The sequence below is a fragment of the Rhipicephalus microplus genome, chromosome 1, assembly GCF_043290135.1.
Source record: "Rhipicephalus microplus isolate Deutch F79 chromosome 1, USDA_Rmic, whole genome shotgun sequence".
In the NCBI taxonomy this organism is placed as follows: domain Eukaryota; kingdom Metazoa; phylum Arthropoda; class Arachnida; order Ixodida; family Ixodidae; genus Rhipicephalus; species Rhipicephalus microplus.
In genome coordinates, this window is record NC_134700.1 from 56951716 (window position 1) to 56979355 (window position 27640).

The 27640-nt window shown below is 45.3% G+C and overlaps 1 protein-coding gene across 4 annotated transcripts in view; it reads right to left on the reverse strand.

The window, feature by feature from the left end:
• The window catches only part of LOC119178785 (polypeptide N-acetylgalactosaminyltransferase 11), a 225943-nt gene that overhangs the window by 187970 nt on the left and 10333 nt on the right, over window positions 1–27640 (reverse strand). For all 4 annotated transcript variants that reach the window (XM_037430033.2, XM_037430032.2, XM_037430031.2 and 1 more), the window contains exons 3-4: window positions 13835–13994; window positions 4403–4483 (exon numbers count right to left, since the gene is read on the reverse strand). In XM_037430033.2, the coding sequence (XP_037285930.2) occupies window positions 4403–4483; window positions 13835–13994 (241 nt within the window). The remainder of the gene's footprint in view (window positions 1–4402; window positions 4484–13834; window positions 13995–27640) is intronic.

A 27640-nucleotide genomic window follows, 5' to 3' on the forward strand; every position in this document is an offset into this window, starting at 1 on the left:
AAATTGTTTAATCACTGACCATACACTATTCCGCAATGAAGTATACCGGCATTACTTTCCATGAAAATGTAGCTCTGTATACCTGTGCATATCTGCAAATGTGTTCTTACTTTGTTTCTTGTGCTCACATTTTGGCACCATTTATTTTAAGTACCTGCCATTTATTCAACTTTGTATTAGACACCACCATTGTAACTACATTGTTTTTGCATGCCCTTCCTCTGTAAGTTGTGTTACATTACCACATTGTAATGTTTTGTACTCTGTTGCTTCTGTTATATTTTGTGTTTTCTTTTCTCGCCCCCCCTTACTCAATGTCCCTACGGGAACCTGTAAGATAATGTGAATGAATAAATACATAAATAAATAAATAAGTAAACAAGGCTTGAGCATTGACCACTGCCTCAAACTGTCAAACAGAGTAAATACAAATAAATGCTTTCTAGTTCAATAAAAATGAAGCAGGCAATGACACCATATACAGTCGAGCCCACATGTAACAGCCCCACTTAAAACGAATTTTCGCTTAAAATGAACAATATCCGCGTGACCATGAAAATATACATTGTTTCAATGGCCCAAAATCGCACTTACAACAAATGTCTCCAAGTGCCACTGATCAGGTACAAGGAACGGAGTCGGCGCACTGCCGACTTCCTAGAAGACCTCTTTCGACCACTGATCAGGCATCTGCAAGGTGCCCATAGATTCTTATTGTTAAACGCCGGCCCAACTTATGCACCCCTCTAGTTGCTGCTCTCCCAGAACGCTTTTTGTTACGCACCCCTCCATCCTTTGTCCCCCCGCTACTCTGAGCACCCCGCATCCCCAAACAAAGCCCCTGTTTTCACACTGCCACCGATGTTTTGAAGACCGGTCGGCCATCTTCCGTTTTTCATCACTGGTACTGTAGTTGGCGTCGCCGACCTGGAGTGACCAGATCATTTGCCAACATCCTCAGCTACCAACTGTATTCCATTGTCTGCGTCTTGTCTTATCGTTTTGTCCTAGCGCACGCTACCCCGTTAACTCTGATAATTCGCGATTCCTTTCGTGTTTAGAACCCATTCTCGCTCACTTCCCACTCGGCTCAGCGTGCCTTCCGCATGCGTGCAGAAGCATAAAAACGGCTGTTAATTTGCACGTAACGAATCGCGAAATATTGAAGTCAGTGAGGCCACGCAATCCCGCCAGGGGAACAAGCCGTCAATTCTTTGAACACCGCCCCGCGCACCAATCCAGGCAGCCATGCTTTGACTTCTGCGCACGCAGGCACTCCTTCAAGTTTTTCTACGTGAGAGTTGCACGTTTTGCAGATCTTTCAAACAAGCTACCCGACCTGCCTCCTGCCGCGTGTTTTCGTTTTCAAGGCCACATTCCCGTCACCTCCTCTCCTCTCTTCAATTTATCGAAACTGCTTGCCTTTCTCTCGCAAATCTGCTGTCCTCTTTTGATCGCAACTCCTTCGCCAATCTCCACCGCTCTGCGATGCCAGCCACGCTGGCTCAAATTCAGAAGTTTCGTTTTCTGACTATAAACAGGCCCAGAGCTGTTCCACGCGTTGTGGCATGTGTGTTGCGTGTGCCTCATCCAGCTTATGCCACGGGTCTTGCCGAAAAGCACACTGCCATTTGAAATAAACTCCAGACCTTCCTTATTGGTCCTGCTCTTCGAAACATGTGTGCTTTTGGGGGCAAAAAATTTTGTGTTTTCTCTCACAACTTCTTTAAAAACTGTGTTTCATTTACTATGAATTTCGGGATACAGCGAACGGATGCGCGTCAGGCTCATGTTCGTTATAAGCGGGCTTGACTGTACATAAAGTCACATAAACACCATTCATTTAATTGATTTAATTAACCCTTTCTGAGGCACTACCTTCAAGATAAAATTTTTTTTTATAATCTGCAGAACAACATTTAGAATCCTTTCAAAAATGCTTCACACAATTTTCAAAAATTTCAACTAAATATATTTCAAGAAAAAAGTGTTATATATATATGTACCACTGCCTTTTTAACAGCGTGGCATAAAAAGTGGCATTGCTGTCCTCAGGTGTTACCGAAGCAAGCAAAATTCTGAAAAGAAAGGTTATTTATAAATTTATTGGGGCTGTTCACTCCACGAATTGTTTTAAAGGGGCCGTGCAACACTTTACTGCATGGTCAGAAAACACTGCCGATCGGTAGTAGAGGCTCTCGAGAACACACAAGCCAAATATTATAGCACAGCACGTGGCCTAGAATTGACAATGAATTATCAAAGTGAGCTGAAAATTGCTTTCCTTTCTCTTCTGCGATTAACACAGCTTGTTCAAATAAAAGCTCTGCTACAATAAAAATGAAAATCTGTGTATGTGCAATTGTACCAGTGCAATAGCTGCAGTATTAAGGCTAGCACCATCAGCCAAGATGAAGCCCAAAAATGGTTCTTTGAAAAAAATTGATTTGTGTTGCAAGTTGTGGGGGGTGCTATCACCTCCAGTAAAGTCATTTGCACCTCGTGGCATGTCTCACGAACAGGCCGCATATAGAGTTTACAACCATCAAGCGGTAGGTGGCGCGGTGCTCGTGGGGATATGATCATCATCATTATCATGTTAAGCGCAGTAGTGCCAAGAATGACGCCTGGCGGCGAGGCCGGGTGGTGGCACATGAGACATGAGAGGCTCTCTTTGGTGTGTGTGGTGGATGGCGCGAACGGTTGTCTTCCGCGGTGGGTCTATGAGGACGGTGCCATGAAATGTCTGCCGTGGGCCCCTTGTGGTGAGTAGAGCATTGGTGACACCGCCTTCGCGTTAACTTGTGTTTGTTTTATGTTTTAGCGTGTTGTTCACTAGTGATGTATTTCATTCGGCTGATGATATTGTCTGTGTAAAGGTAGCTCAATAAAGGTTTTTGTTTCGTTTCATATGACATTGTCGACTGAGTTTGTTCGCTCCAAGAGTATGGTATCTTATTTTGAGAGCCCACAAAGTAAATTTAGGTTCTATTTTGAGAACAGGTAACATGGTACATGAAGTAAAGTAGCAAATTGGGCTAGTTGGAATGTACACATCACGATCAGCGCACAAGAAGGACAAAAAACACAAGAAAGTGCATGACACAAGCACTGTGTAACAACTGAAAGTTTAATAAAAAAAACAAGTCATATATATGCAAACATGAAGGCATAATAAAACCTTGCCACCCCCCACCAATCACGTAATCAAGTATGCTGTAAATACCAAATCTAAGCCTCTGTGAGAGCAATTGAAGGTTGGCTCATGCACCTGTATCCTGCTTTTATGATTACATAGGGTTCAGCAATTTCACGCGTGCACTCGTCACTATGAAAAAATGGGACACTTCACAGACATGTTGAAACGACCTTCTCAGGACGCCAATTTAGGCCACTGGAGCACTACAGCAGATAGCAAGCAGTAATCAAGGCTCATGAAAATCTAATTTGTTGTGTATGCCAGATGTTGCAGCCAAGTGAAAACTTGAATTAGCCTTTTGGTATACCTGGGTAAATGGTGCCACTAGTACAAAAAAAGTTTTTATTTATTATGGATGTTTGAAACGAAGTGGAAAAGTGATACACATTCATACCACTATCCTACAAAGGGTTAAGCTGCTTCACACAAAACAACAGCACAAGAGTCAAATGGCACAACAACCAATCACAATACTTCAAATTTTTCTTGGTATACTCCTCGTAGAATCTCATGCATTTAAAACCTCATTTTAACAATGTACTATCATCTAAGTAATGATTATAATGTACTAAATATCTCAGAAATAAATGTAACCCAATCTTTTCGTATTGCATTCATCTTATGCAGGGTTGATGTGCTCAATCAGCCAGCAGTTGAGTCCTATCATGCATTACTATATAGTAATACCACTGCCACTATATTTTTATCTCTATTCACTATCACATAGGCCAGCACAGCTATGCATAGTTCGGGCATGACTTCACTTGCGTGCAGCTTGACTGTGATGTTGACACTGTAATACCGTGATGTTTTAGATATTGAGTGTGTCTACTAGGTCACATTTAGTTTTTGATCAATAAAAATGAACTACACTGTCCTCAGAAGGAGCCACAAACTTGACACATTAAGTTTTAGGAAATTTCATTGAGCCAATGTTAGCAAACTATGGAAAATCACTTTGAAATCTATGATGCTACGTGCAGAGATCTCTGCATGAGCTTTGAAAATGAAACTTTCACCTTGACTTTCTCCAGTTTTAATAAACACATGATGATGCAGGTAACGACATTAGAGTTTTCGGAGTACAATTCATCAATCTAAACCGATTTGCTTCAATGCTCCTTTGAAAAATGCTGCCCCTCGTTTCAACATGTGGTGGATGTTTGTGACACACATACAAACACAGCATAATTATGCAGTCACCTTCACTCGCTGATCCTCTGCGTTGAAGATTGCCCCGAGCCTTGATGCATCAGGAACTGCAGCAGCTCCAAAAGCGTCCACCTGTACAAAAGTTCCCATCACATCTCAGATGGCAAGAAGTGTTTGAATCATGTTTGTGCTGTTGAATCTCATGTTGAAAGCTTCACGTATAACAAAATGTGAATGGCAGCTTTAGTGCCATAATGTTTCACGATAAGTGACCACATACCGACCATTATCCAGCTGACTATAAAAGTTGCTTTTAGAGCAAAGTGTGTGGCAAGTGATGCACAAGCTGGTGTAAGTGCTATAGGCATCAAATGAAACATGAACAGCGGCAAGCATTAGCAGTAGGCTTGTGCAAATAGTAAATTTTAGCTTTAAAGCTAATAGCTAGTTTCGTGAAATAATTTAGAATCGAATTCAAATAGTATATACAAAAAATATTAGCATATTTCTCATGGCCCAACTAACCTGCACAATATCTTTTTTAATTAAACAAGGCATGTGCAAATGTCATTCTTTTTGTTCTAAAGGTAGTGGAAGCAACTTTGAATGATAGCAGAGATTGCAGTTTTTGTAGGATGCAATTGATAACCAGTAAAATGCATTATGTTTCAAAACTTACCATACTTAAAGCTTCTAAGCACGTATAATAACCATTTAAACTGAAAAAGTGATGAATCAATATGAAGGTACGATGTTCAGTTAACCTTGAAGTGAGGCTACGCAGCAAGGCGCATTTTTCTCTGGACAAGTGTCTTCACGACAAAGCACCCCTCCAGTGCAGTGAAACCACCTTTACAAAAAAACTTGCATGCGGACAAACATACTCTTATTCGTTCATTTCGAATTTGTAATTTCCAAAAGTGCAAGTTTGAATCAAAGCAAATTAAAATACTGTAATATTTGTTTAAATATCCCAAGTGCTCCGATATCCGCACAAGCCAGTGTAGCAACAGTACAGTGCATGCCATTAAGTCATCATCACGGACATGCACAGAGTGGTGAAATGAGTGCTGTGCACCTGTCATGCACTGACTGAGTGGTGCATACTACACCATTGCTAATGCTTGCTGTTGCTGGCATTTCACTTCGCGCCAATTGCACCGGAAGATCCAATGTTGGAAAGGACTCTCCAATGCACATGACCATCAAAGTGCTGGCACTACAGCCATCAGTTAAAGTTATCCTAATGAATGTCACAGGTGCATCCAAGGTCACTTATAGTACATACTTCTAATCAAATGTCACATGCTACACTGACAAGCTCTTGCAGCAGCAGAAGAACTAGGACAGATAAGCAAATGTTCATGATCTTTTTTTTTTGCTTTTTTCCAAATATGATTATGCACTTTCACAATGCATCTGGCCTCACAAAAGCTTGCTTTAGATAAATAAAAAAAAGGGCATGTGCACACAGCGAGCACACTCAATTTAAGAGCCATAACTCATCGATACCCTTGAAGTAACAGTAAAATTCAACCATGTAATAACAAAACACCAAGGTAACAAAATTGTAGCAACAATAAAATATTTTCGAATTCCCAGAAAATGCCATCAAAATTCAACACATATTGTATCTCTTATAACAAAATACCATTAAACTGCTTTATCACTTGATTAAATTTGGTGGAACATTGTTTTCTATAGCAGTGCCAATTAGGTTCAAGATGTGTTGAAATGCATTTTATGCTTATGTAATTTTCCCAATATACTGTCTCAGCCCACTTGCATAAACACCATGATTCTGTATATGTCATGGCTGCCGTCCTGTTTATTAATTGCTCACATCCCATGGCACAGGCCTCTTGCTCTGAGGTTTCGAGAGGTAAATGGCACCATCCTCTGTCAGCAACACATAGATGAAGGTTAATAGTTCAAAGCTTGTCTTTCTTCCTGTGCTGTAGGTGCAGCTAATGGGTGTACAGCAGCAATTGACACTTTGAAAGTTCGCCTATATTTTGACATGATGTAATAAAAACTGGCTGTGGCATATACATATAAATCCGAGAAAAATAGCCCAAACAAACTTAATCAAGATCAAGCCAGTACCTGGCTGGAAAAAAGTGGCACAGACATATCACTCCAACTCCTAAAGATATCTTCATGTGATCACAGCACGAAGTAATCATTAGGATGAAACGGCCATAACAAGTGGTGCAGAGAAGCTCTTGTGATGTTTTGCAGAGGAACATTGTGGACCCCTTATTTGCTGCTGCGAAACAGCACAGTCACCCTACAAGCCTTATTCACAAAGCTGCGGTCTGTTCCTGTAAAGCTTTCTTCACCACACCAACTTCCATTGTCAATTTTCCTGTCCCTGTTGTATAAATGGTCGAGTACTTTTGTTTTTCCTGAATGTACCCACTTCGCGAGAGTTATAGGCTATCGAGAAAATTATTCCCATGTACTGTTATCCACAATTAGGCTCAGAGAAAAGCATGGCAATTTCACGCATGCTTTGATACATTTTTCTGTGAAGTTACAGGGTGAACTTATTTAAAAACACAATGACTGCCAGCAGAAATTGTTTCTCTAGAAAACCGGGAAATGAAAGAGTGTCTGGCACTTTGAATACCAGGTCTTTTTTATCTCAGCAGGACAAAAATTCAGAAGCTCCGTAAATGCACCTTCCGAAGCTACTGCGAAATCCTTTCTTTTTTAGGGCTTACATAGACTTAGGAGAGATAGCGGCAACTTAGCTGATGTAAGATAAAAGTTTTTCTGCACAAGAAAAAGTGGAACGTATGTATTCCGCAAATTCATTCTGGCCCGCAATTGTAGTGAGTGTTTGTTTTACGCATTTAACCGAGTTTCTTCGCTGTTCTAACATACTCATCGCTGATTTACTTGTATGCATTGAAATCACGGGGGCAAAAAGAAAAGCACTAAAGTGGCATGCACAATTGTAAAACACTGTCATCAACATTGCTGTTGAACTTGTAATTTGCTGCAGCCAAGAGCAACTCGATCAACTGCTTTCATAGAGTAAACTAGTATACTGCTGGACGAGTAGTTCGTATGATGTGCTGGGCGAGAAGCAAATTGAATGCAGCGAGCTATCCTGACAGGAAGTTGGCTGTGCCTTCAGAGCATTGTGTGGTGGCTCAGCCCGATGTACATGAAAGTGGGTCAAAGTACAGTATCCACAAAGACAAATGCATCATAAACGTCACTTGGCTGATTGTTAAATTACTAATACGCTGTGCTGAACCATAACTCCTTTGTTGCAGGATATAGATGTGTCTAATACCAATGTGTGAGAAAGATTACTGTATCTTGAACACTGCCAGATCGTGCATTTGAGAGCACTGCATCCTGACATAATCAAAGTTATAGGATACTATGATATTTACTCAAATGTAATGAAATTCTTTTCCAGATATTTGCTACCTGAAGTCCAACTCCCACATTACAGTCAAATACCGAAATTCAAGCAGTCTAAAAGATGCAATGACACAAAAAATTCTCTTTTTTTGTTTATTTCGCTTCTGAATGGAATAAAAAGACACCTCTCGCATTACAATCACGGTCATGCTGCAACTAAGTAATAATGTTAATACAGTCTATGAAACCAACAAGTTTACAAACTGCATTGAATGCATCTTTTACCATATGTAGGCACACCCTACGACATTCCAAATTTAATTTGTGACCTAAATGCAATGGAAATGAAAAGAAATCATGAATATGTGTGTCATACACATAATACACAATAGAGTGCAGACTATTTATAACGTAACCACTTGTAGTGCAAGACCGGTTACAACGAAGTCATTTTCGGCTACTGTTTTAACTCCCATAGAATCCCATTCATATGCATACCACTTAAGGGGACCCTGAAAAACTTTTTCAAGTAACCATGGAATGAATTCAGAGGAAGAGCTTATTGCCTCTGGAATTCAACACCACAAAAATTTTAAGAATTCGTCCAGTGCGAGTGGAGTTATAAAGGTTTGTCGCCTACTGGAATTGCATTCTCTCTTCTCTCGTCCTGGCAAAAGCACTGGAAGCTAACCAGGGAGGGATGGCAGAGCCACAGATAAACCTCACGCACGCTTTGCGACCTTGAGCACTTTTTTTCTTTTTTTTTTCTTCGAATGCGCTGCTTTTTAAGTGTGATCGCGCACGCATGCGTTGACAAGTAGTGGCCTTTTGCAGCAATCTCTGTAACGAGCGAGCACGGCATGTTCAAATCAGCCAATTGCTGATAGATGGGTCGTTGACGTGTGATTTTTGGGAATATAACGTGATTTGTCGAGACAAGAGAAAACAACTTTTACCTGACTTTGATAATTTATTGTGAATTTCAGACAACGTGATCTGCTATAATAATTGACTCGCGTGTTTACCGTCGAAAAATCTATGACAAACGCGATAACGAGTGCGCTTCTCAAAAGAAGTGCGCTGGGGACCGAGTGACCAGGTCATTACGGAATGGACGTGGAGTGAATGAACAAGAGGCGGAGGGATGAAAAAGAAAATAAAAAGTACTGTGGTAGCGCTGCGTGGGCTGGCGCTGTTCGACCATAAATTCTTGCGAAGCGAGATGTAATGCCCATTTGCTTACCACGTTGCGTGTTCTCATGACATCTTCAAGTGGTCTCGTAGAAGACATCCACGTGAAGGCTTCTCTGCATTTTGGAACTGTGATCTGCCTAGTGACTTTGCACCATTTTTCATTTACTAAAACATTTTGTGTGCCTCTATGACACAAAAGAAAAAGTCCTGGCTTGTAGAATAACAAAAAGGTGAGCTAGTTGGTTAGGGTTCGTCGGGAATTATATGAAGCAGCACTAGAAGACATACACGAATGAGAAAACACAGGACATGCGCATATATACAGTTCATGTCTTCTCTTTTCTCGCCTCTGTATTTGTTCTAGCATTGCCCCTCATAATTCACTACGAGTTCTGGCTTGTTCATGTTATAACATGGAAATATGGTGGATCAAATAAAACACTTGAGCTTTGTACGCATTAAGCTTTCATGTCTAAAGTACAAGCTATTGGTATGATATTGCCTAAAATTTTACATATAGTCAGCACAGCCACAGCTTCCACAGCACCGTGAAGAAACCAGCATTGGGTCCGAAAAACATGGCTGCACTGCCGGAAGCAGTTGCCACCCATCTCGACTCTATCGAATGGGTGCCGCGTGCTCTGTAGCAGACTAAGACGCTTCCAGATGTGCAACAGCCAAAACAAAATTTGGAGCAGCAAAATGATACTTTTGGAACACTAAGCACTAAATTTGGAACATGATACGGGGAAAAACACAGACCTTTTGATTATCCAGGATTAAATATAGAGCTTTTAAAAAAAAAGGAAGGCTTACATTTAGAAAAAAAAGTATATGTACAAGACAATCAACCCACCTTTATTGCAGATTTAACATGAGCAATGCTATTTCAATAAACGTAGTATTCAGTATTACCCCACTGAGCAAACTAGTATGAAGTCTATATTAGCATTTGCCACACCTGTCAAATCCTTCAACAGACTCTGAGAATTTGAATGTGGCTCTGCCAAGCAAGCGGCCTTAAAATTCGGAAGATTCATAATACCGCAAAGTAGGGGTGGTGACAAAAAAAACTGGCACACAAGCAATAGTAAACAAAACCATATGCCAGTTTTCTTTTTTGTCCCCTCACTCGCTACTGCTTTACGAATCCACTGAATTTCAAGTTTGCCAGCTTGGCAGATCCACATTTGAACTTGCAGAGTCTGTCAAAAGATTTGACAGGCATTGCAAATGAGACCTTAATCATTGCTTGAACTGTGAGGTGGTTGAAAATACTGATTTTAAGAAACAGCGGTGCTCTCGAGCACTAGGCACGATTTTGGGGATTCTGAATGGTTTGTAGATATTTTTGCTTTTCAGAATTAAGCCTTTTTTTTTTAAATTGCTCTGAATTCGGGATATCATAGTAAAAAATTCATGTTCTTCACCGCATGCTGGCGCAGAACTCTCTTCATCTCCTGCTGCGGCTCCCTCTGCTGCTGGCTTATATGCACTTGCCCTGGATTATAAAAATTTCTAGTCGTTTCGTCAGCGGAGCGCATAGTCAAGGCTGTGGAAAGGACGAAACCTCTCTCGTAGCCTGATGCAACTCTCCATCACCACTCCCATTCCTTTGAGATTTTTCCGCAGATCGCTCTGCCGCAGATGGGAGGAGGTTCGTCGGCGTGGCTACGGCGCTTTTGAGGGAGAGAGGCGGTGCGCCCAAGAAGTCTTTTGATGCTTGTTTTCTTTTTTTTTTTTACGCTGGCTTCTGCCGTGCCGAAAAGGCGCCCAGTAATGTCGCTGTCGCGAATTGCAACTCATGATTACGGAGTTAGACAAGGAGAGCAGAAAAGTGGGTCTTAAAATTAATCTGCAGAAAACGAAAGTAATGTACAACAACCTCGGCAAAGAGCAGCGCTTCGAGATAGGTAATAGTGCACTTGAAGTTGTAAAAGACTATGTCTACTTAGGGCAGGTAATAACCGCAGAGCCGAACCACGAGATTGAAGTAACTAGAAGAATAAGAATGGGGTGGAGCACATTCGGCAAGCACTCTCAAATTATGACAGGTAGATTGCCACTATCCCTCAAGAGGAAGGTATATAACAGCTGTATCTTGCCGGTACTTAGCTACGGAGCAGAAACCTGGAGACTTACAAAGAGGGTTCAGCTTAAATTGAGGACGACGCAGCGAGCAATGGAAAGAAAAATGGTAGGTGTAACCTTAAGAGACAAGAAGAGAGCAGAGTGGATTAGGGAACAAACGGGGGTTAAGGATATCATAGCTGAAATCAAGAAGAAGAAATGGACATGGGCAGGGCATGTAGCGCGTAGACAGGATACCCGCTGGTCATTAAGGGTAACTGACTGGATTCCCAGAGAAGGGAAGCGGGTTAGGGGGAGACAGAAGGTTAGGTGGGCAGATGAGATTAAGAAGTTTGCGGGTATAAATTGGAAGCAGCAAGCACAGGACCGGGTTAACTGGCGGAACATGGGAGAGGCCTTTGTCCTGCAGTGGACGTAGTCAGGCTGATGATGATGATGATGATGAATGTCGCTGTCACTAAACTTCGGAGGCAAGCATTTTTCTGAGCGCCCGTTTGTGACAGTGGGCGTGCACGTTTCGGTGAATCACAATTGTTGTTGTTTCTCAGTTATTTATGGTAGGTTTTAAATTCCTACACAGAGGCCTCAACTCTCATTGGTTTACTTTGTGTATGTGTCATACCGAATGGGTTCAAGAGCGGATTTAGAAACTTTTACACCTACGAGCTGGAGTGTGTTGAACTTGACAATAAACTATATTTTCTGCCTCTTGCGAACCAGACATTTCACTGAAGTACGTAGAGTTTCAAATCGTCAAAGTTGTGTCCTGCTACGTACACTAAAATGCTGTGCCACTGCTTTCGGTAATGTCTTTGCCGTGTCTGCACGATGAGTGTTTAATCTGACACTAATAAGCTGTCCTGTTTTGCCGATGTACTGTTTATTACAGTATGAACATTCAATCATGTAGATAAAATTTGCACAAGTAGATAAAACTAATTTCATATGATGAACATAATCAATTACAGTACTTTTAGCTATCATGTCATCTTCAAGGACTTTGCAAGTCTTGCATCTTGAATGGGAGCTATGTGTTATTTGGGCAGTAGAATGCGAGCTTACTTTTGCATGCACTAACATGTCATTAAAATTCTTATGATGGCAATACACAACCTCTCGTACTTGGGGAAACACTTTTCTAAGGCACTCGTTGCTTTCCAGCATTGGATAATACTTACAAAAGATATTATTTATGTTTAGGAGCACATTAGAGTTGTTGGTTATTAATGCTGGCAGCTGATTGTGTTGTGCTACGGGAGTCCTTTTAGCTAGTGTCGTTTTTCTATCTTGTTTACACGCTTCAATGTAGACCTTGTTTAGCGTGTCTTACGGGTAATTTCTTTGAACTATTTTTCCTTTAGATTGCTCAAGTGGTGAAGGTATTCACTGTTGTTGCTGCAAATCCTTCTTATAACCTTTGCTTGTCCGACAAAAATACCTCGTTCGCAGTGTCACAGGTGGTGACAAGTGTAATCTAGGTATTGTTGGCTCTCTCTCGGTTTTCTGTAAAGTTTGTCTTTAATTTTCTTGCTTCAATAGATACTGTCATGTCTAGGAAGTCAATTTCTTCGGGAGACTGGTGCATGGTAAATTTAATATACTAGAGTGAAACGTGTTACAGTGATCAACGAATGCATTTATGTCCTGTTCCCATATAATAAACATGTCATCTAAGAAGCTGAGATAAGTAGAAGGCTTTGCTGGGGATGATTTAAACAGTTCTGATTCTAAGTGTCCCATAAAAATGTTGGCCTATGTTGGTGAAAAAGGGGTTCCCATACTAGTGCCGAAACTTTGTAGGTAGTAGGATGAATCAAATTCTAAATTATTAAGCGACAGGATTAATTCAAATAACAAGAAGTAAACTTCAGCATTATGTGTCTCCTTTCTTTTTATGAGTGACTTTGACACCGCATGAATTTTTTCAGTTATCGGTATATTTGTATACATAGCGCATACGTTTAATGTTACCAGAATGGCCAGATCTGAAATTGTTGTGAAGATGCAGCACTGTGCATGACACACAGTGCTGCATCTTCTGCTCTCAAGACCTGCTTAATCCTCTGATGAAAAATTTTGGCATTTACGGTGACCTGGTACATGCAGAGGCGTGTACAGAATGCTGGCTTACCATACGACAGTGCCAACACCTTGTGAGGCTTCAGACGACTTCAACCATGGAAACATTTTTTTGTTATCAACGAATGTGCTAAATAGAAGTAATGTTAAGAAAGGCAACCCAAATGGTTTGCCTTTGATATTAGGCAACTTCTAATTATACCGGCAGTGAAGTAAGCTTCTGAAATGACAATTCAGTGCATCTTAGTGCTGCCAGGTGGCCTCACCTATCTGGCCTCTTACAGCTACCGTCACCTGGTATTGTGCCAATGTAAAGAAGTGTGAGGACAAACCAAAATTATTTTGTATCAGCTTTGCAGATTCACTTGACGATGCAAAGCATTTTACAAAACGCCTGCAAGCTGGGCAAGTTTGGCAATGCTCAAAGCAAAGCAAGCATGGGTTCACAGCCGACATACTCTAGCGTTGCCAGTGATGCAGTAGTGCTGCCGCTCCCTTCAACACTTTGATTTTTCCTATTCAGCGACATCAGTGTCAACCATGGGGCTCTGTTAGAACAGCAAGAATATAGGCACACTTCGGAAGTGAACTCAAATATATAATAAACACCTGCTGCAACCAATACTTTGTGAGGAGTGTTTTTGTGTACAGAGGAAGCCTACAGTGGGCTTCTTACAGCCTCGATATCCGGAGCGTCAACCCCTTCAAGATACGAATGAACTTAGTGCTAAGCCTCACCCTTGCCGTACTCCGCGTGTCAGCCCGAAAGTGCAATCTGGAGGCACCTCCTTGGCGTGGCCGCAGCCGTGGATGGTGACTGGGTGACTCGACTAGTGGCAGCAGCACCAGCACTGACACGCCACTAATGGCAACAATCACCACCAGGCAGCACCACAATCTGCAGGTGGAGCACACCCAGCAAAACAATTGCAAAAGCACTGTCAAAGTGAAACCAGACGGTGATATAGGCTCACAGTCCACTCAAACACATAAAATTCATGCTCACAGTCTACTCAAACACACAAAATGGCAGCCTCTGAGTCACATACCAGCCAGGTGCTTCAGCAGTTCCGATGGCGACTTTGTCAAGGGGGTTTCTCTCAAAAGATGTTATGTCTAGCGTTCACATCATGTGACCGAAGCCTAATGCCACACCGTTACACTGTTGGAACAAACTAGCCAGGACCTGTAAACTGCATATGCTAGAATCCTAGGCAAGAGCCCCCTCCCACCATTTCGGTGAAAATCTAATGCTCAGTTGCAAATCAAAATTTGAGATGCTGGTGGAAGAGCCTCAATGAAAGATGCTCCCCAGTGTTTTTAATGAAATGTTTTAATGTGAATACACATCCATTCAATGTTTTTACTTAAAGGGGCACTCCAACATTTTTGAACTGTTGTGACTTCCTTTATTCATCCCTCGCAGCAGAAGAGCAGTCATAATTATTGAGCCTCCTCATGAGCTGACGCTTGGCCTCGTGGCAGCGCCGGCTCACCCTTGTCTTTTCTTTCTGCTTGAGTTCCATTAAAGCTTTTCATCTGGCAAGGCATGTTTTTTGCTTTATGTGAGCCGCGTCACAGCAGAAAGGCTCAGAGGTTCAGCACATGGTGCCGAAAACCTGGGATCTTTGACGACGCCAGCATCATCGACGTTAGGAGCCCCAAAACCTCGGAAGACAGTGCCTGCGATCTTGACGAGATACATCGACTGCGGGCGGCAGAATGGAACGATATCTTAGACGACGCCACCACCTGCGGTCCCAACTAGATGTCCTGTTGTCCGAGACGGAAGACCACTTGCGAGGAAGTCAAGCTGTCACGACAGCAGCACTAAGTGTATTCCTCGACCGAATAAGCTCATTTTATGGTCAGATAGAGAAAGTGGATGAGGCAATTTTTCAAGAGACGCCAGACGACCTGTTCGACAGCGAGACGTTAGACGCTGGAGAATACCGCGACAAGGTAGTTACTCTCACAGCGAATCGACGAGTCATGCTGAATGAATAAATGCCTCCTCCAGCCCCACTCCTCCAGCCCCGGTGTCGTCGTCAGCAAACGTTCGTAAACTGAGGCAACTTTATGACAAGGTACAGGTTCATATTCCAAGCCTCAAGGCGCTTGGCACAAACTCGACAACTAATTGCTCCATGCTTCGAGAAATCCTGCTAAGAGTTCTACCGACGGACATGGTGCTGCGTTTCCACGAGATGCACAAGGCATCCTCGTCGGCTGCATCCTCTTCGAATACGCAAGACAATTCAAAGTGTAACGGTTCCAGAAGATAACGATCTTCGAATGATCTGGAATTCTTCGAACTTCAACTCACTTGTCGGGAAGGTGTTGCTGAACAAGACGTAATGGAAATTCGTCCCGCCCCAGATAAGGGAGAACTAAAACACAGTCATCCACGTGACATTTCTGCGACAGCTGCTCTACAAAGCTCAACAAAAAGTCCACAACAATGTCTGTTCTACGGGTCTGAAAAGAATGCTGCCGAAGTCTGTCATACAAAGAATATTGACTTCTCAAATGAAAGGGAGATGCTCATCAAAGCGGGACGATGCTTTGGTTGCCTAAAGCATGGCCACATGGCAAAAGATTTGAGAGGCCGGTTAAAATGTGGCAAGGGCGCAAGAAGGCACGCAACATCTTTTTGCACATCCGACGACATCAAAAACGACAAGAAGGTGATATCTGCATCGGTCAATCTGGTGTCCAAGCAGGCAAGGTCAGTCATAATGCTGCAGAGTCTGACAGCCACCGTGTTGGGTGCAAAATCATCCGGCCGCTACTGATTCCTTTTTGACGGCGAAAGCCAGTGGAGCTTCATTACAATCAAAGCTTATGGAAGACTTGGATGCGAACTAATAGAAAAGAAAACGTTAGCCATCGGTGCATTCGGGGGCGATAACATACGGAAAACCATGAAGAAGGGACGTGTATCGATTCTCCCTGCGAACCAGAAGTTTCCGATTTCAATAGAGGCGCTAGTGGTGGACACGATATGCACTGAATGCATTCCGGTACCAGAAGAAAACGTTATAAGAGAAATAAACAAGACGCACTTGGATACGCGAGCTCTCTCTTACAAGGAGTAGAAGACAAACAGATTGCGGTCCTTATTGGATCGGACTACTATCGGAATATAGTAACTGGTACCGTGAAGCCTGTGTTCAAAAAGTTGAAAGCTGTCAAAACGAAACTGGGATGGACTGTGCAAGGACCATTGTCTACTGCAGCCGATGTTACACAGGGTGCCACTATTACAGTCCTACGATCTAGAGTGACTGAGCAAGATATCTCGAAACTTTTGACTCGTTTTTGGGATATAGAAAGCACCGGAATCCAGGCCGAAAAAGAAGGAACGACGGTTGCCCAATCCGTGCTGGCAAATTTTGAGAACAGCATCAATAAGAAAAGCAATCGATATAAAGTGGCACTACCGTGGAAGGAAAGGGTTGCTCTGGGTGAAAACTACGCACTTGCACTCGAACGTACGCACTTGCACTCGATGAAGAAGCTTAACAAAAACAGTGAGCTACCTTAAAGCACCACTTCAGGTCCGAAGAAAATGGCTTTCCTTCAACAGCCCGGCTATCGCAAGACTCCATATTTATGGATGATCTTATTGGTGCTGACACCATTGAACAAGCTATTCAAATGCATAAAGCGATAATTGAAATCTTCAAAGATGCTTCGATGAACATTCGTAAATGGGCCAGCAACGACCCTGTTGTATCTGCCGTCTTCGTACAAGGAATCACTTTTTCCAAAAAATCACTTTGCTCACCTTCTGGACCTCTGAAAGTCCTGGGACTTTATTGGAACAAGCAGACGGATACCTTTCCATTTAGGCTCCAGGATATTATACAGTTTATGAAGGAGCATCGAATTACCAAACGCTTTGTGCTCCAGGCCAATGCAAGGATCTACGACCCTTTGGGGGTTTTTGTCACCCTTTCTAGTAAGGGCGAAGGTCTTCCTAGAAGATCTCTGGAGGGAAAACCTCGGCTGGGTTGACACCATGCCAATGAAGCTGTCAGCTGTTGGGAAAAAATGGAGTGTGAGAAGAAGATGTGCTTGCAGCGAGCAGCATCGCCAGCGCCCGGCTCTCTCGGCTCGTGCTTCGGTTCGCTGCTGTGCCGGTCTCTGCTGAACGGTTCATTACGCTGTCTTGCCGTTATCGTTAACGACTAATAAACCTCTTCACATTTGGTGGAGGGTGCTGTTTATCCCGCTTGCTACACCCTGGAGCTGCGAAGCCGCACGCTACTCCCCGTCATGACTGACAACGCCAACCCATCGGCGGCGTCGCCCCAGTTCAACTGTCCCGGCCATCCTAGGCTACGGGACACAAAGGTCTTCAGCGGTGCGGATGGGACCGACGTGGAAGACTGGCTCGAGCACTACGAGCTGATGAGCGCCAATAACAAGTGGGATGAAGCCCACAAGCTGGGCTAAGTCATATTTTATCTCACTGGCGTCGCAGAATTGTGGTTTAACAATCACAAACACAACATTCCCACATGGAGCGTCTTCAAGACGTCATGTGCCGAAGTGTTCAGTCGGCCGGCTGTCCGCAAGCAGCGGGCAGAACAGCGCTTGCGTGTCCGCTCTCAGCAGACTGGAGAAAATTTTACCAGCTATATTGAGGATGTCGTTGACCTTTGTCGACGCGCGAATGACACCATGCCCGAGTCGGACAAGGTCAAATATATCCTGAAGGGCATCGACGATGGCACGTTTTAAATGCTCTTGGCTAGAAATCCGAGCACAGTTTCTGAAGTCGTCAGCTTGTGTCAGAGCTATGACGAGTTGAAGAAGCAACGCACTCTGACTCGGCAGCCTCAGCCTGGTGGTGAGTCGCTGTCCAGTTTCGACTCCATGCCTGACAATTCACCATTGCTTCAGCAAGTCCGAGCATTCGTCCGTGAGGAAGTCGCCCGCCAACTTTCCCTAGTGCCCTTTACTCACGAGACCACCGACCGTCCACGTGCCCCGCTTCGCACTGCTATATCGGAAGAGGTTGCACAAGCTGTTCTTCTTGCGCACTACAAGCCACCTCTATCTAGCCGTGTTAACTGCCCGGGTGTCGCACAGCCGGTAGGGGCTCCTGTCGCCTATCTGCCAGCCGTTCAGCCTGTGGCCACGCCCCTAACCTATGCAGCGCAGCCTGTGGCTCCTCCTGTCACCTTTTCGCAAGAGATGCAACCCGTAGCTGCGCCGCTAACATAAGCAGACGCTGTGCGTAGGCTTCCGCAACCGCCCTACACCACGCGCTCAGAGTCCGCACACCCGGCTGCTTATACTGCACCTTAGGCAGCAGCACCAGTCGCCAATCCTTGGAGGACGCCCGATAACCGACCGATTTGCTACGCCTGCTTCACTCTCGGACACGTTGCCTGCTAGTGCCACCGTCAACCTCAGAGGTTCGGCAACTATGCCGGTCGTCGCAACCCGGCAGCCAACCCTTCGCCCAATACGGGCCGGTCTCGTCACCTCGCTATGCCCCAACTGACCACTTTGACTTCCAGCCGCAACGCGCACCCTCTCCTCGTCGGCGATCGCCCTCCCCCATGCGTCGCCGGCCCGGACCCTCCGATCAGGAAAACTAAGCACCGCAGTTCAAGAGGCAAGAACTGCGCCGTTTTCGAACTGTCTAAGCCCTCGCTCCTCTCATGCTAACGTGGTTGCAGTAACTGTTGAAGGTTATTGTACTTTCGCCCTTGTGGACACCGGCGCCGCTGTTTCTGTTATTGCCGCCAATCTCTGCGGTTTATTGCGCAAAGTCACGACGCCACTTTCGGGACTCTCGCTTCACACTCCAAGTGTGCAGCAAGTAACGCCTCTCGCAGCCTGCACTGCAAGAGTGTCCATCGAAGGCATTCTTTACATCGTGGAGTTTATTGTTCTCGCTGTCTGTTCGTATGACGTCATCCTCGAATGGGGTTTCCTATCCCGCCATAAGGCCGTCATAGACTGCGCACGCGCCGAAGTTGAGTTTTCACCCTTGTGTGATGTACCATTACTGGACGCTCTTCATCAGCCGCCGAAGTTGCTCGTTCATGAAGATACCGACATTCCGCCTCGAAATTTCGCACTTGTTTCCGTTTCATGCAATGCCTACAGTGACGCCACAGTCCTTTTTATGCCTTCCGATATTTTTAAATGTCGTCGAGCTTTGCCGCTGCCTTTCGCAAGAATTGACCTTGCAGCCGGAAAAAGCAACATGTTCGTAAGCAATCCGCTTTCCACACCTGTCACTTTGCTTGCAGGGGAATGTCTCGGTCGCGTGCAGGATCTCGACCCTTCGTCTTTGGTTGATGTCCCGGATGACTACTGCAACCACCCAAAAGCACTGTCGGCAGTAGGGGAGTCGTCCAATGATACGTTTTCCAGCGCCATCGCCGATACTCTCACTCCCACAGAACATGGCGACCTGCTAGATCTTCTGCATGAGTTCAGGAGTTCTTTCGATGTGTCGCAACCTCAACTGGGCCGCACGTCACAAGTCAAACATCATGTTGACACCGGCCTACACCAGCCACTGCGTCAAAGACCATACCGTGTCTCCGTTGAAGAGCGCCGCGTCATCAACGATCAAGTCAAAGATATGCTTCGTAGAGACGTCATTCGACCATCTCACAGTTCCTGGGCGTCTCCCGTCGTCCTGGTGCGTAAGAAATACGGATCTATCTGACTTTGTGTGGACTATCGTCGTTTGAATAAGATAAACCGCAAGGACGTCTATCCTTTGCCGTGCATTGATGACGCCACTGACACCCTTCATGGAGCGGAATTTGTCTCGTCGCTAGATTTGCAGTCTGGCTACTGGCAGGTCCCAATGGCTGAAGCCGATCGCCAAAAAACGGCATTTATTACACCAGACGGACTATACGAATTTAATGTCATGCCCTTTGGGCTTTGTAACATGACTGCCACGTTTGAACGTCTTATGGATAATACGCTACGTGGCCTCAAATGGAAAATGTGCCTCTGTTACTTCGACGATGTCGTGGTTTTCTCCCATGACTTTCCTACGCACCTCCTTCGCCTCAGGCACGTTTTGACTTGTCTGACCAACGCTAGCCTGCAGCTTAACCTGAAAAAATGCCGCTTCGCTGCACGCGAGCTCGTCATCCTAGGCCACATCATGTCTAAGCACGGCCTATTACCTGACCCAGCAAAACTTGGAGCAGTCGCGGAATTTCCCAAGCCGACGACCATGAAAGAACTTCGCAGTTTTGTAGGCCTATGCTCCTATTTCCGGCGCTTTGTTCGCAACTTTGCATCTATCATGTCACCGTTAACCCAGCTTCTTCGCGGTGACGTGAACCTCTCCTCCTGGTCCCCTGCATGTGACGCTGTGTTCACTACTCTGAGCCGTCTGCTCACCTCCCACCTATTCTTCGCCACTTCGACCCGACGGCTACTACAGAAGTGCACATTGACGCCAGCAGCGTCGGGCTAGGCGCTGTCCTCGCTCAACGAAAGCCCGGCTATTCAGAATATGTTGTAGCCTACGCTAGCCGCGCTCTGACGAAAGCCGAAACTAATTACAGCGTGACAGAAAAAGAGTGTTTGGCTCTAGTGTGGGCGCTTGGAAAGTTCCGGCCGTACTTATACGGCCGCCCGTTTGATCTAGTAACTGATCACCACGCACTTTGCTGGCTCTCCACGTTGAAAGACCCTTCTGGCCCCCTTGCGCGATGGGCACTCCGCATCCAGGAGTACGACATTCGCGTCCTATACCGCTGCGGACGCAAACACTCTGACGCTGATGCCCTGTCCCGCTCACCTTTACCACCAGATCCGACGTGCGGAAACACTTGCCTCCAGACCTTGTCATCCCTGAATCTCGACTCGATTGCCGCGGAACAACGTCGTGACCCGTGGATTGCCTCTCTTATCGAATATTTATCTAGCACGCCCAACCTTCCAGTATCTCGATCCCTCCAACGTCAAACTTTCCATTTCGCCATCCGCGATCAACTTCTTCATCGACGCAACTAGCTCCCGATGGCCGCCGGTGGCTACTGGTCATTCCACGCACTTTACCATCGCAAGTATGTGCCTCTCTCTACGACGATCCGCAAAGCGGCCCCGCTGGGGTGTTCAAAATATATGAACGCCTTCGCCATCGCTATTACTAGCGTGGCATGTACATACTTGTACGCAAATTCGTGCAGTGCTGTCCTGACTGCCAGCGAAGCAAATCAACACCGCCACGTGCGACTGGCGCATTGCAGCCACTTCCATGCCCTTCCAAGCCATTTTATCGCGTCCGCGTTGACCTCTACGGCCCCCTTCCATTGACACCAGATGGTAATCGGTTGATTATAGTAGCGGTTGACCACCTGACACGCTAAGCCAAAACAGCCGCTTCGCCAAGCGCTACAGCTCAGGATGTCACCTCTTTCATTTTACAACGCTTTATCCTTCGACATGATGCACCTCGAGAGCTCCTTTGTGACAGAGGCCGTGCTTTTCTCTCCGGGGTCGTCGAAACTCTGCTTTCGGAATGCCACGTCCTTCATCGGAAAACAACAGCATACCACCCGCAGACTAACAGGCTAAAGGAACGGTTCAACCGCACATTGGGCGATATGCTCTCAATGTACGTGGCATCTGATCATAGCAACTGGGACCGTGTTCTCCCATACGTCAGGTTCGCATATAACACTGCAATAGAAATTACCACGGGATTCTCACCTTTCTTTTTTACGGACGCAAGCCTTCCCATACAATTGATACCCTACTTCCCTACCGCCCTGATGCTTCAGAGTGTCCACCTATCTCCGATGCTGCTCGACAAGCCGAAGAGCACCGCCAGCTCGCTCGTGCGTTCACCTCGGAAGAGCAACAACGCCAGAAAGAAAACCGGAGCACTTTTCTTCCGGATCCCAGCTATGTGTGGCTTGCGTAACTCTTGTGTGGCTTGCCATCCCATACCAAACTCCGGGACTCTCCTCGAAACTTGTCCCCCGGTACGAGGGGCCTTACACCGTTTTGGAGAAAACCTCTCCGGTTAATTTCCTAATTGAACCAGTTTCCCGATCGGACGACATGCGCCGGCATGCACGTGACATCCTCCATAATTCCTGACTGAAACCGTACAATGAGCCTCTGCCTGAAACTTCTTAAGTCGCCAGGATGGCTCCTTTTTCAGCGGGGACAATTGTGAAGAAGATGTGCCTGCAGCGAGCAGCATCGCCAACGCCCGGCTCTCTCGGCTCGTGCTTCGGTTCGCTGCTGTGCCGGTCTCTGCTGGACAGTTCTTCACGCTGTCTTGCTGTTGTCGTTAACGACTAATAAGCCTCTTCACAGGAGCAAGGAGGTAGCCATGCTACATGAGATCAGTATTTTTAGGTTCCTCGCAGCGGGCAGCAAAGGCACTTATCAAAAGGCAGAATTGCACATCTTTTCAGACGCAAGTGAGTCAGCATACGGTGCTGTAGCCTACCTTCGTACCGTCGACTCAAGTGGTACCGTCCACACTATACTATTAATGGCAAAGACAAGAGTTGTGCCGTTAAAGACGGTCACCTTGGCGAGGCTGGAAATGATGTCAGCTTTGCTTGCAGCCCTCTTATATGCCTACATCATCAGAACTGCGAGGTGGGCATTGGTGAAGTAACATTTTGGTCCGATTCCCAGATTAACCTTTGCTGGATTTACAAGGACCCCGTTTCTTGGAACATATTTGTACGGAACAGGACACAGGAGATCAGAAATTCGACAGAATATTTTGGATTGATTGATTGATTTGTGGGGTTTAACATCCCAAAACCATCATATGATTATGAGAGACACCGTAGTGGAGGGCTCTGGAAATTTCGACCACCTGGGGTTCTTTAACGTGAACCCAAATTTGAGCTCATGGGCCTACAACATTTCCGCCTCTATCAAAAATGCAGCCGCCGCAGCCAGGATTCAAATCTGCAACCTGCGGGTCAGCAGCCGAGTACTTTAGCCGCTAGACCACCGCGGCGGGGCAAGAATATTCTCGATGGCGATTTTGTCCCAGAAAAGAAAACCCTGCAGATTTGCTCACTCGAGGCTTGACTGTACACAAACTGAATAGATTACAGTTGTGGTGGTATGGACCCCGATGGCTTGCCATGTCTCATACATTCTGGCCTGAATTTGGCGGAAAATTTGACCTCAAAAACAGAAAACTCGAGGCAGCTGAGACGGGGCCAGAAATCAATATCCACATCGATGCCAATGCTAATTGATAACGAACAATTCAGCGGCCTCAATAACTTGTAAGAGTAAAAGCATGGGTTTTCCGTTATGTTGAAAAGTTGAAGAAGGAAAGCGATAGGTTCGAGGAGCTGTCTGCTGAAGAAATTCAACAGGCGGAGTGCGACTTGATTCTTGTAGAACAGAGCTCACTTTGGTAACGAAAGCAACTGCGTCGCAAACGAGAATCCGATTCCTTCCCAAAGTCCAGTTGGACAATAAGATTGTCCCTCGACAACAACGGGCTGCTTCGGGTACAGGGAAAAGTTCAGATGACGGACGACACGTACAATTCTCGCCATCCAATCCTCCTACCGAAAGACTCTCACCTCGTTACTTTAATCATCCATCATGCTCACGAAAAAGTCTTCCACGGAGGAGTACGAGACACACTGACTTAAATCAGGGAAATATACTGGATTCCACAATTACGACAGCTGGTGAAAAAAACAATACGACGGTTTGTCATCTGCCAAGGCCTACAGTCTAAACCAGCTGAGCAAGTTTCACCTTGTATGCCCCAGGATCGTTGTGATCAAACCCCTCTGTTTTTTGTAAGTGGAGTAGATTTTGGGGGGTCCACTTTACATCAAAGGGCATCGTTACCAGCGCTCTTACATTGCTCTTTTTACTTGTGCTGTAGCAACAGCTGTTCACTTAGAACTTGTCGAAGATTTGACAACGGTGAATTTCCTTTGTGCACTTCAGAGATTCATATCACGTCAAGGCCTCTGTCACATCATGTACAGCGACAATGCCCAAACCTTTGTCAAAACGTCCAAAGATCTACAGAAGCTCTGGCGAACAGTTCAGCATCCCGATTTACTTGCATTTTTCTCTTCCTCGTAGATTCAGTGGATTCAGGGCACTCGGGAAAGTGCCCCACCAAGGAGCACTTTCCCGAGTGCTCCTTGGTGGGGCAAATTTTACGAGAGACTCGTACACTCTGTGAAGACTTGCTTGAAGAAGACGCTTGGTCGACTTTACTAACGGGAGTGGAAGCAATAATAAATTCTCGGCCTTTAACATATGGGTACAATGATGTGGATGAGCCGTACCCCCTATCTGCAGCAGATTTTCTCGTTGGAAGAAGACTGACAACGCTACCACCTTACGGCCTCAAAATCAAAACCGAGTCGACCAACGATCAACTGAAGAAACCTTGGAGCAAGAGAGAAGAGGATTTACAAAATTTCTGGTCTCGTTGGTTAAAGGAGTACCTCAATGAACTCAAGAATTACACATTCAACCAAGCAAAAAGAAATCACATATTGAAGAAAGACAATGTAGTTCTACTTGGAGAAAAACATCGTCCAAGGAAACTTTGGAGCTTGGTTCACATAGAACAACTGATCGGTGGACATGACGGCATCATAAGAACTTGCTTTCTACGCTTGCCCGGCAGCACTTTTGGTGAAGCGTCCTGTGCAGCTTCTGTACCCATTGGAAGCCACCTAGCGTCATCTGTCGGGGCGGGAGACTGTTGTGACTTCCTTTATTCATCCCTCGCAGCAGAAGAGCAGTCATCATCATTATTGAGCCTCCTCACGAGCTGAAGCTTGGCCTTGTGGCAGCGCCGGCTCACCCCTGTCTTTTTCTTTTTTCTTGAGTTCCATTAATGCCTTTCATCTGGCAAGACGTGTTTTTTTGCTTGATGTGAGCCGTGCCGCAGCAGAAAGGCTCAGAGGTCCAACATGAACCACCTACCTTTTTTGTGTGTTTAGGTAAGAGCGATGGCTGGGGATAATTTTACCACTGGCGTAAACGCCCATATCAAATGATTTAGCCGTTTTAATCACGTGAAATCACTGCCCCACTATTGACCAAATCACTACGTAGTAGCGCTCGCCAAAACTATTACTGCCGGAAATGACGACAGGGGGCTAGAGCCTGTGATTGCAGAAATGTAGTGTTAGGAGCAATTGTGGCATGGGAACAAAATTGAGGTTGCTGATGTGTTTTATTAATCTCTTCTGTGCTTTTCCATTGAACCCCAAACAGATGTGGCAGCCACAAAAAAGATCACTGTGATTACAAAGTACGGCAGAGACGCTGGCTACTATTTCACCTCTGGATATTTGGCTTGCCTGGATCAAATGTCCGTACAAAAGGCTTCTGTCTCCCTTCCCTCTTCTTGCTTTTTCAGAGTTTGAGAGCTGCCTCCTTAAAGAGCGTACGTGCGGTACGCTCTTTATGTTGTTGAGGGGGTGCAATGCACCCATGTAGTTCATCAGGCGGCTCACCAAACAACTCGCAAAGGTTCAAAAATACTTCACTGCCCTCATCTTCGCAAAAATTCTTTTTTCAGAATTAGAGGAGGAAGTGACACGAACTGTTGTAAAAAACAGAAGAAAATGGCTCGCTTCAACACAGTAGCTCCCGCTCATATTCTGGCAAGCCAGGTGTGCGGCACCAAATATGTTACTGTGGCAACAAGGTCAACATTACATTGGAAAAAACAAGCAACAATGGTGTTTGAGCTTCCTTTTCGTGTCCAGTTCAATAATGATGAGCTGCAATTCATCTCGTGAGTTACTAATAAAGGCAATATCATCAGCGAATCGCAGGTTACTCAGATACTCTCCATTCACTCTTATTCCTAACTCTTCCCAAATTGAGTCCTGAAAACCTCGTGTACAACACGCGTTGAATAGCATTGGTGAGATTGTGTCTCCCTGCCTTACACCCTTCTTTATTGGGATTCGGTCGCTTTCTTTAGAGAGAACAATGGTGGCTGTGTATCCACTGTAGACTTTTTCCAGTATGTTTGTAAGGCCGCATATGGCTTTTCACCCTAAAGGGGCCAGCGTATTCCCTTTTTTGGGAAAGAGGGCAGTGTCATTTCGCTTTCAGACGGCAGCTGCTCGGCTTTTTTTCTGCGTCGTGTGCTCAAGGCGGGAGCGGTTTCGCGCCAAGATAGGAACCGCGAGGTCGCGGAATGCCAAGAGGGGTCAGATTTCGAGGAAGAAGCCGTTGTCGTGGACCTCCCGCTGCGTTTCTGTGTAACACGGGAAGTTGTATCCGCTGCATGCGATGGCACCACGCGGGCAGTCGCGTGCCACCCACCCCCTCTGGCGTGGGGTCTAGGCCACAGCCAGCCTCAGGTCCACAGCCACGGCGGTCTTGTTTTTAAGCTCCGCAAAGACACCGCGTCCTGTCAAGAGACAGACCACCCTGGGTCCGAAGCACAGGGGGAGCTGTTGGAGGGCATCTGCCAGCGACGGTGCACGCTGCAGAGGCATCACCCCCTTTCGCGTTGTCTCGTCCCATTTGCTGGCTAACTATATCGTTGAAGAGCGGAATAATGTGCGAGCAATAAATCGCGCACATGTGACATCCTCTATGGCACTCTTTGCGACCACTGGTAGATGAGGAAGAAGGAAAGTCATTGTTTTCCTTGTTAGTTTGGCTTTCCATCTTGGCCCTGCCCAGTGGGTTGTGGCCTACGAATATTTTGGCTCTAATTGGCTGCCGCGGTGAATGGCAGGCTAAAATACGGCCACGTCCAATTTTTATTGTTTTTGGCACCTGATATTGACGTGCACGATTGCATCTGGGCAGTCTGGGCTGAAATCAACGGTGCTTACAGATCAGTGAGGCTCCGTACCATGTACGTAGATCTAGCCTGGGCTGCAATCAGGACGCTGGTAGACCAGTGAGGCTAGAGACCAATATGATTCAGAATAGTCTGGGCTCTAACTTTATGTATAGGTAGAAGAGTGAGACTGTACGTTCTTCCTGTGTTTATCTTTGTATATTTTAAGCTCTGTTGTATATATTATTTTCTGTCCTCATAAACGAAGTAGTCCATTCAACCCCCACTGCTGTCTGCATTTGAGTTCATCATTGCTGCCGGTCAGCGCCGAAGATCTACGTGATCGACGAAGAACTACCAAGAACTTTAGTATGTTTATGTAAGGTACTGCGATGCCCTGATTTCACAGTGCCTGCATCTTTGCTTATGTCTCAACTGAGCCATATGCCTTCTTGTAATCTATGAAGGCTATGTGTACAGTAATTGGTTGTATTCCGCACATTTCTCTATTACCTGATTGATAGTATAAATATGATGTGTTGTGGAGTAGCCTGTACAAAATCCTGCTTGGTCCTTTGGTTGATTGAACTCTTATGTCGCTTCAATTCAATTACCTATTATTTTTCTAAATAGTTTATAGAGAATGAACAGTAAGCTGATCGGCCTGTAATTTTTCAAGTCCTTGACGCCTTTTTTCTTACGGATTAAGATGATTTTGGCGTTCTTCCAAGATTCTGGTACCCTTCCCATCAAGAGACACTTCG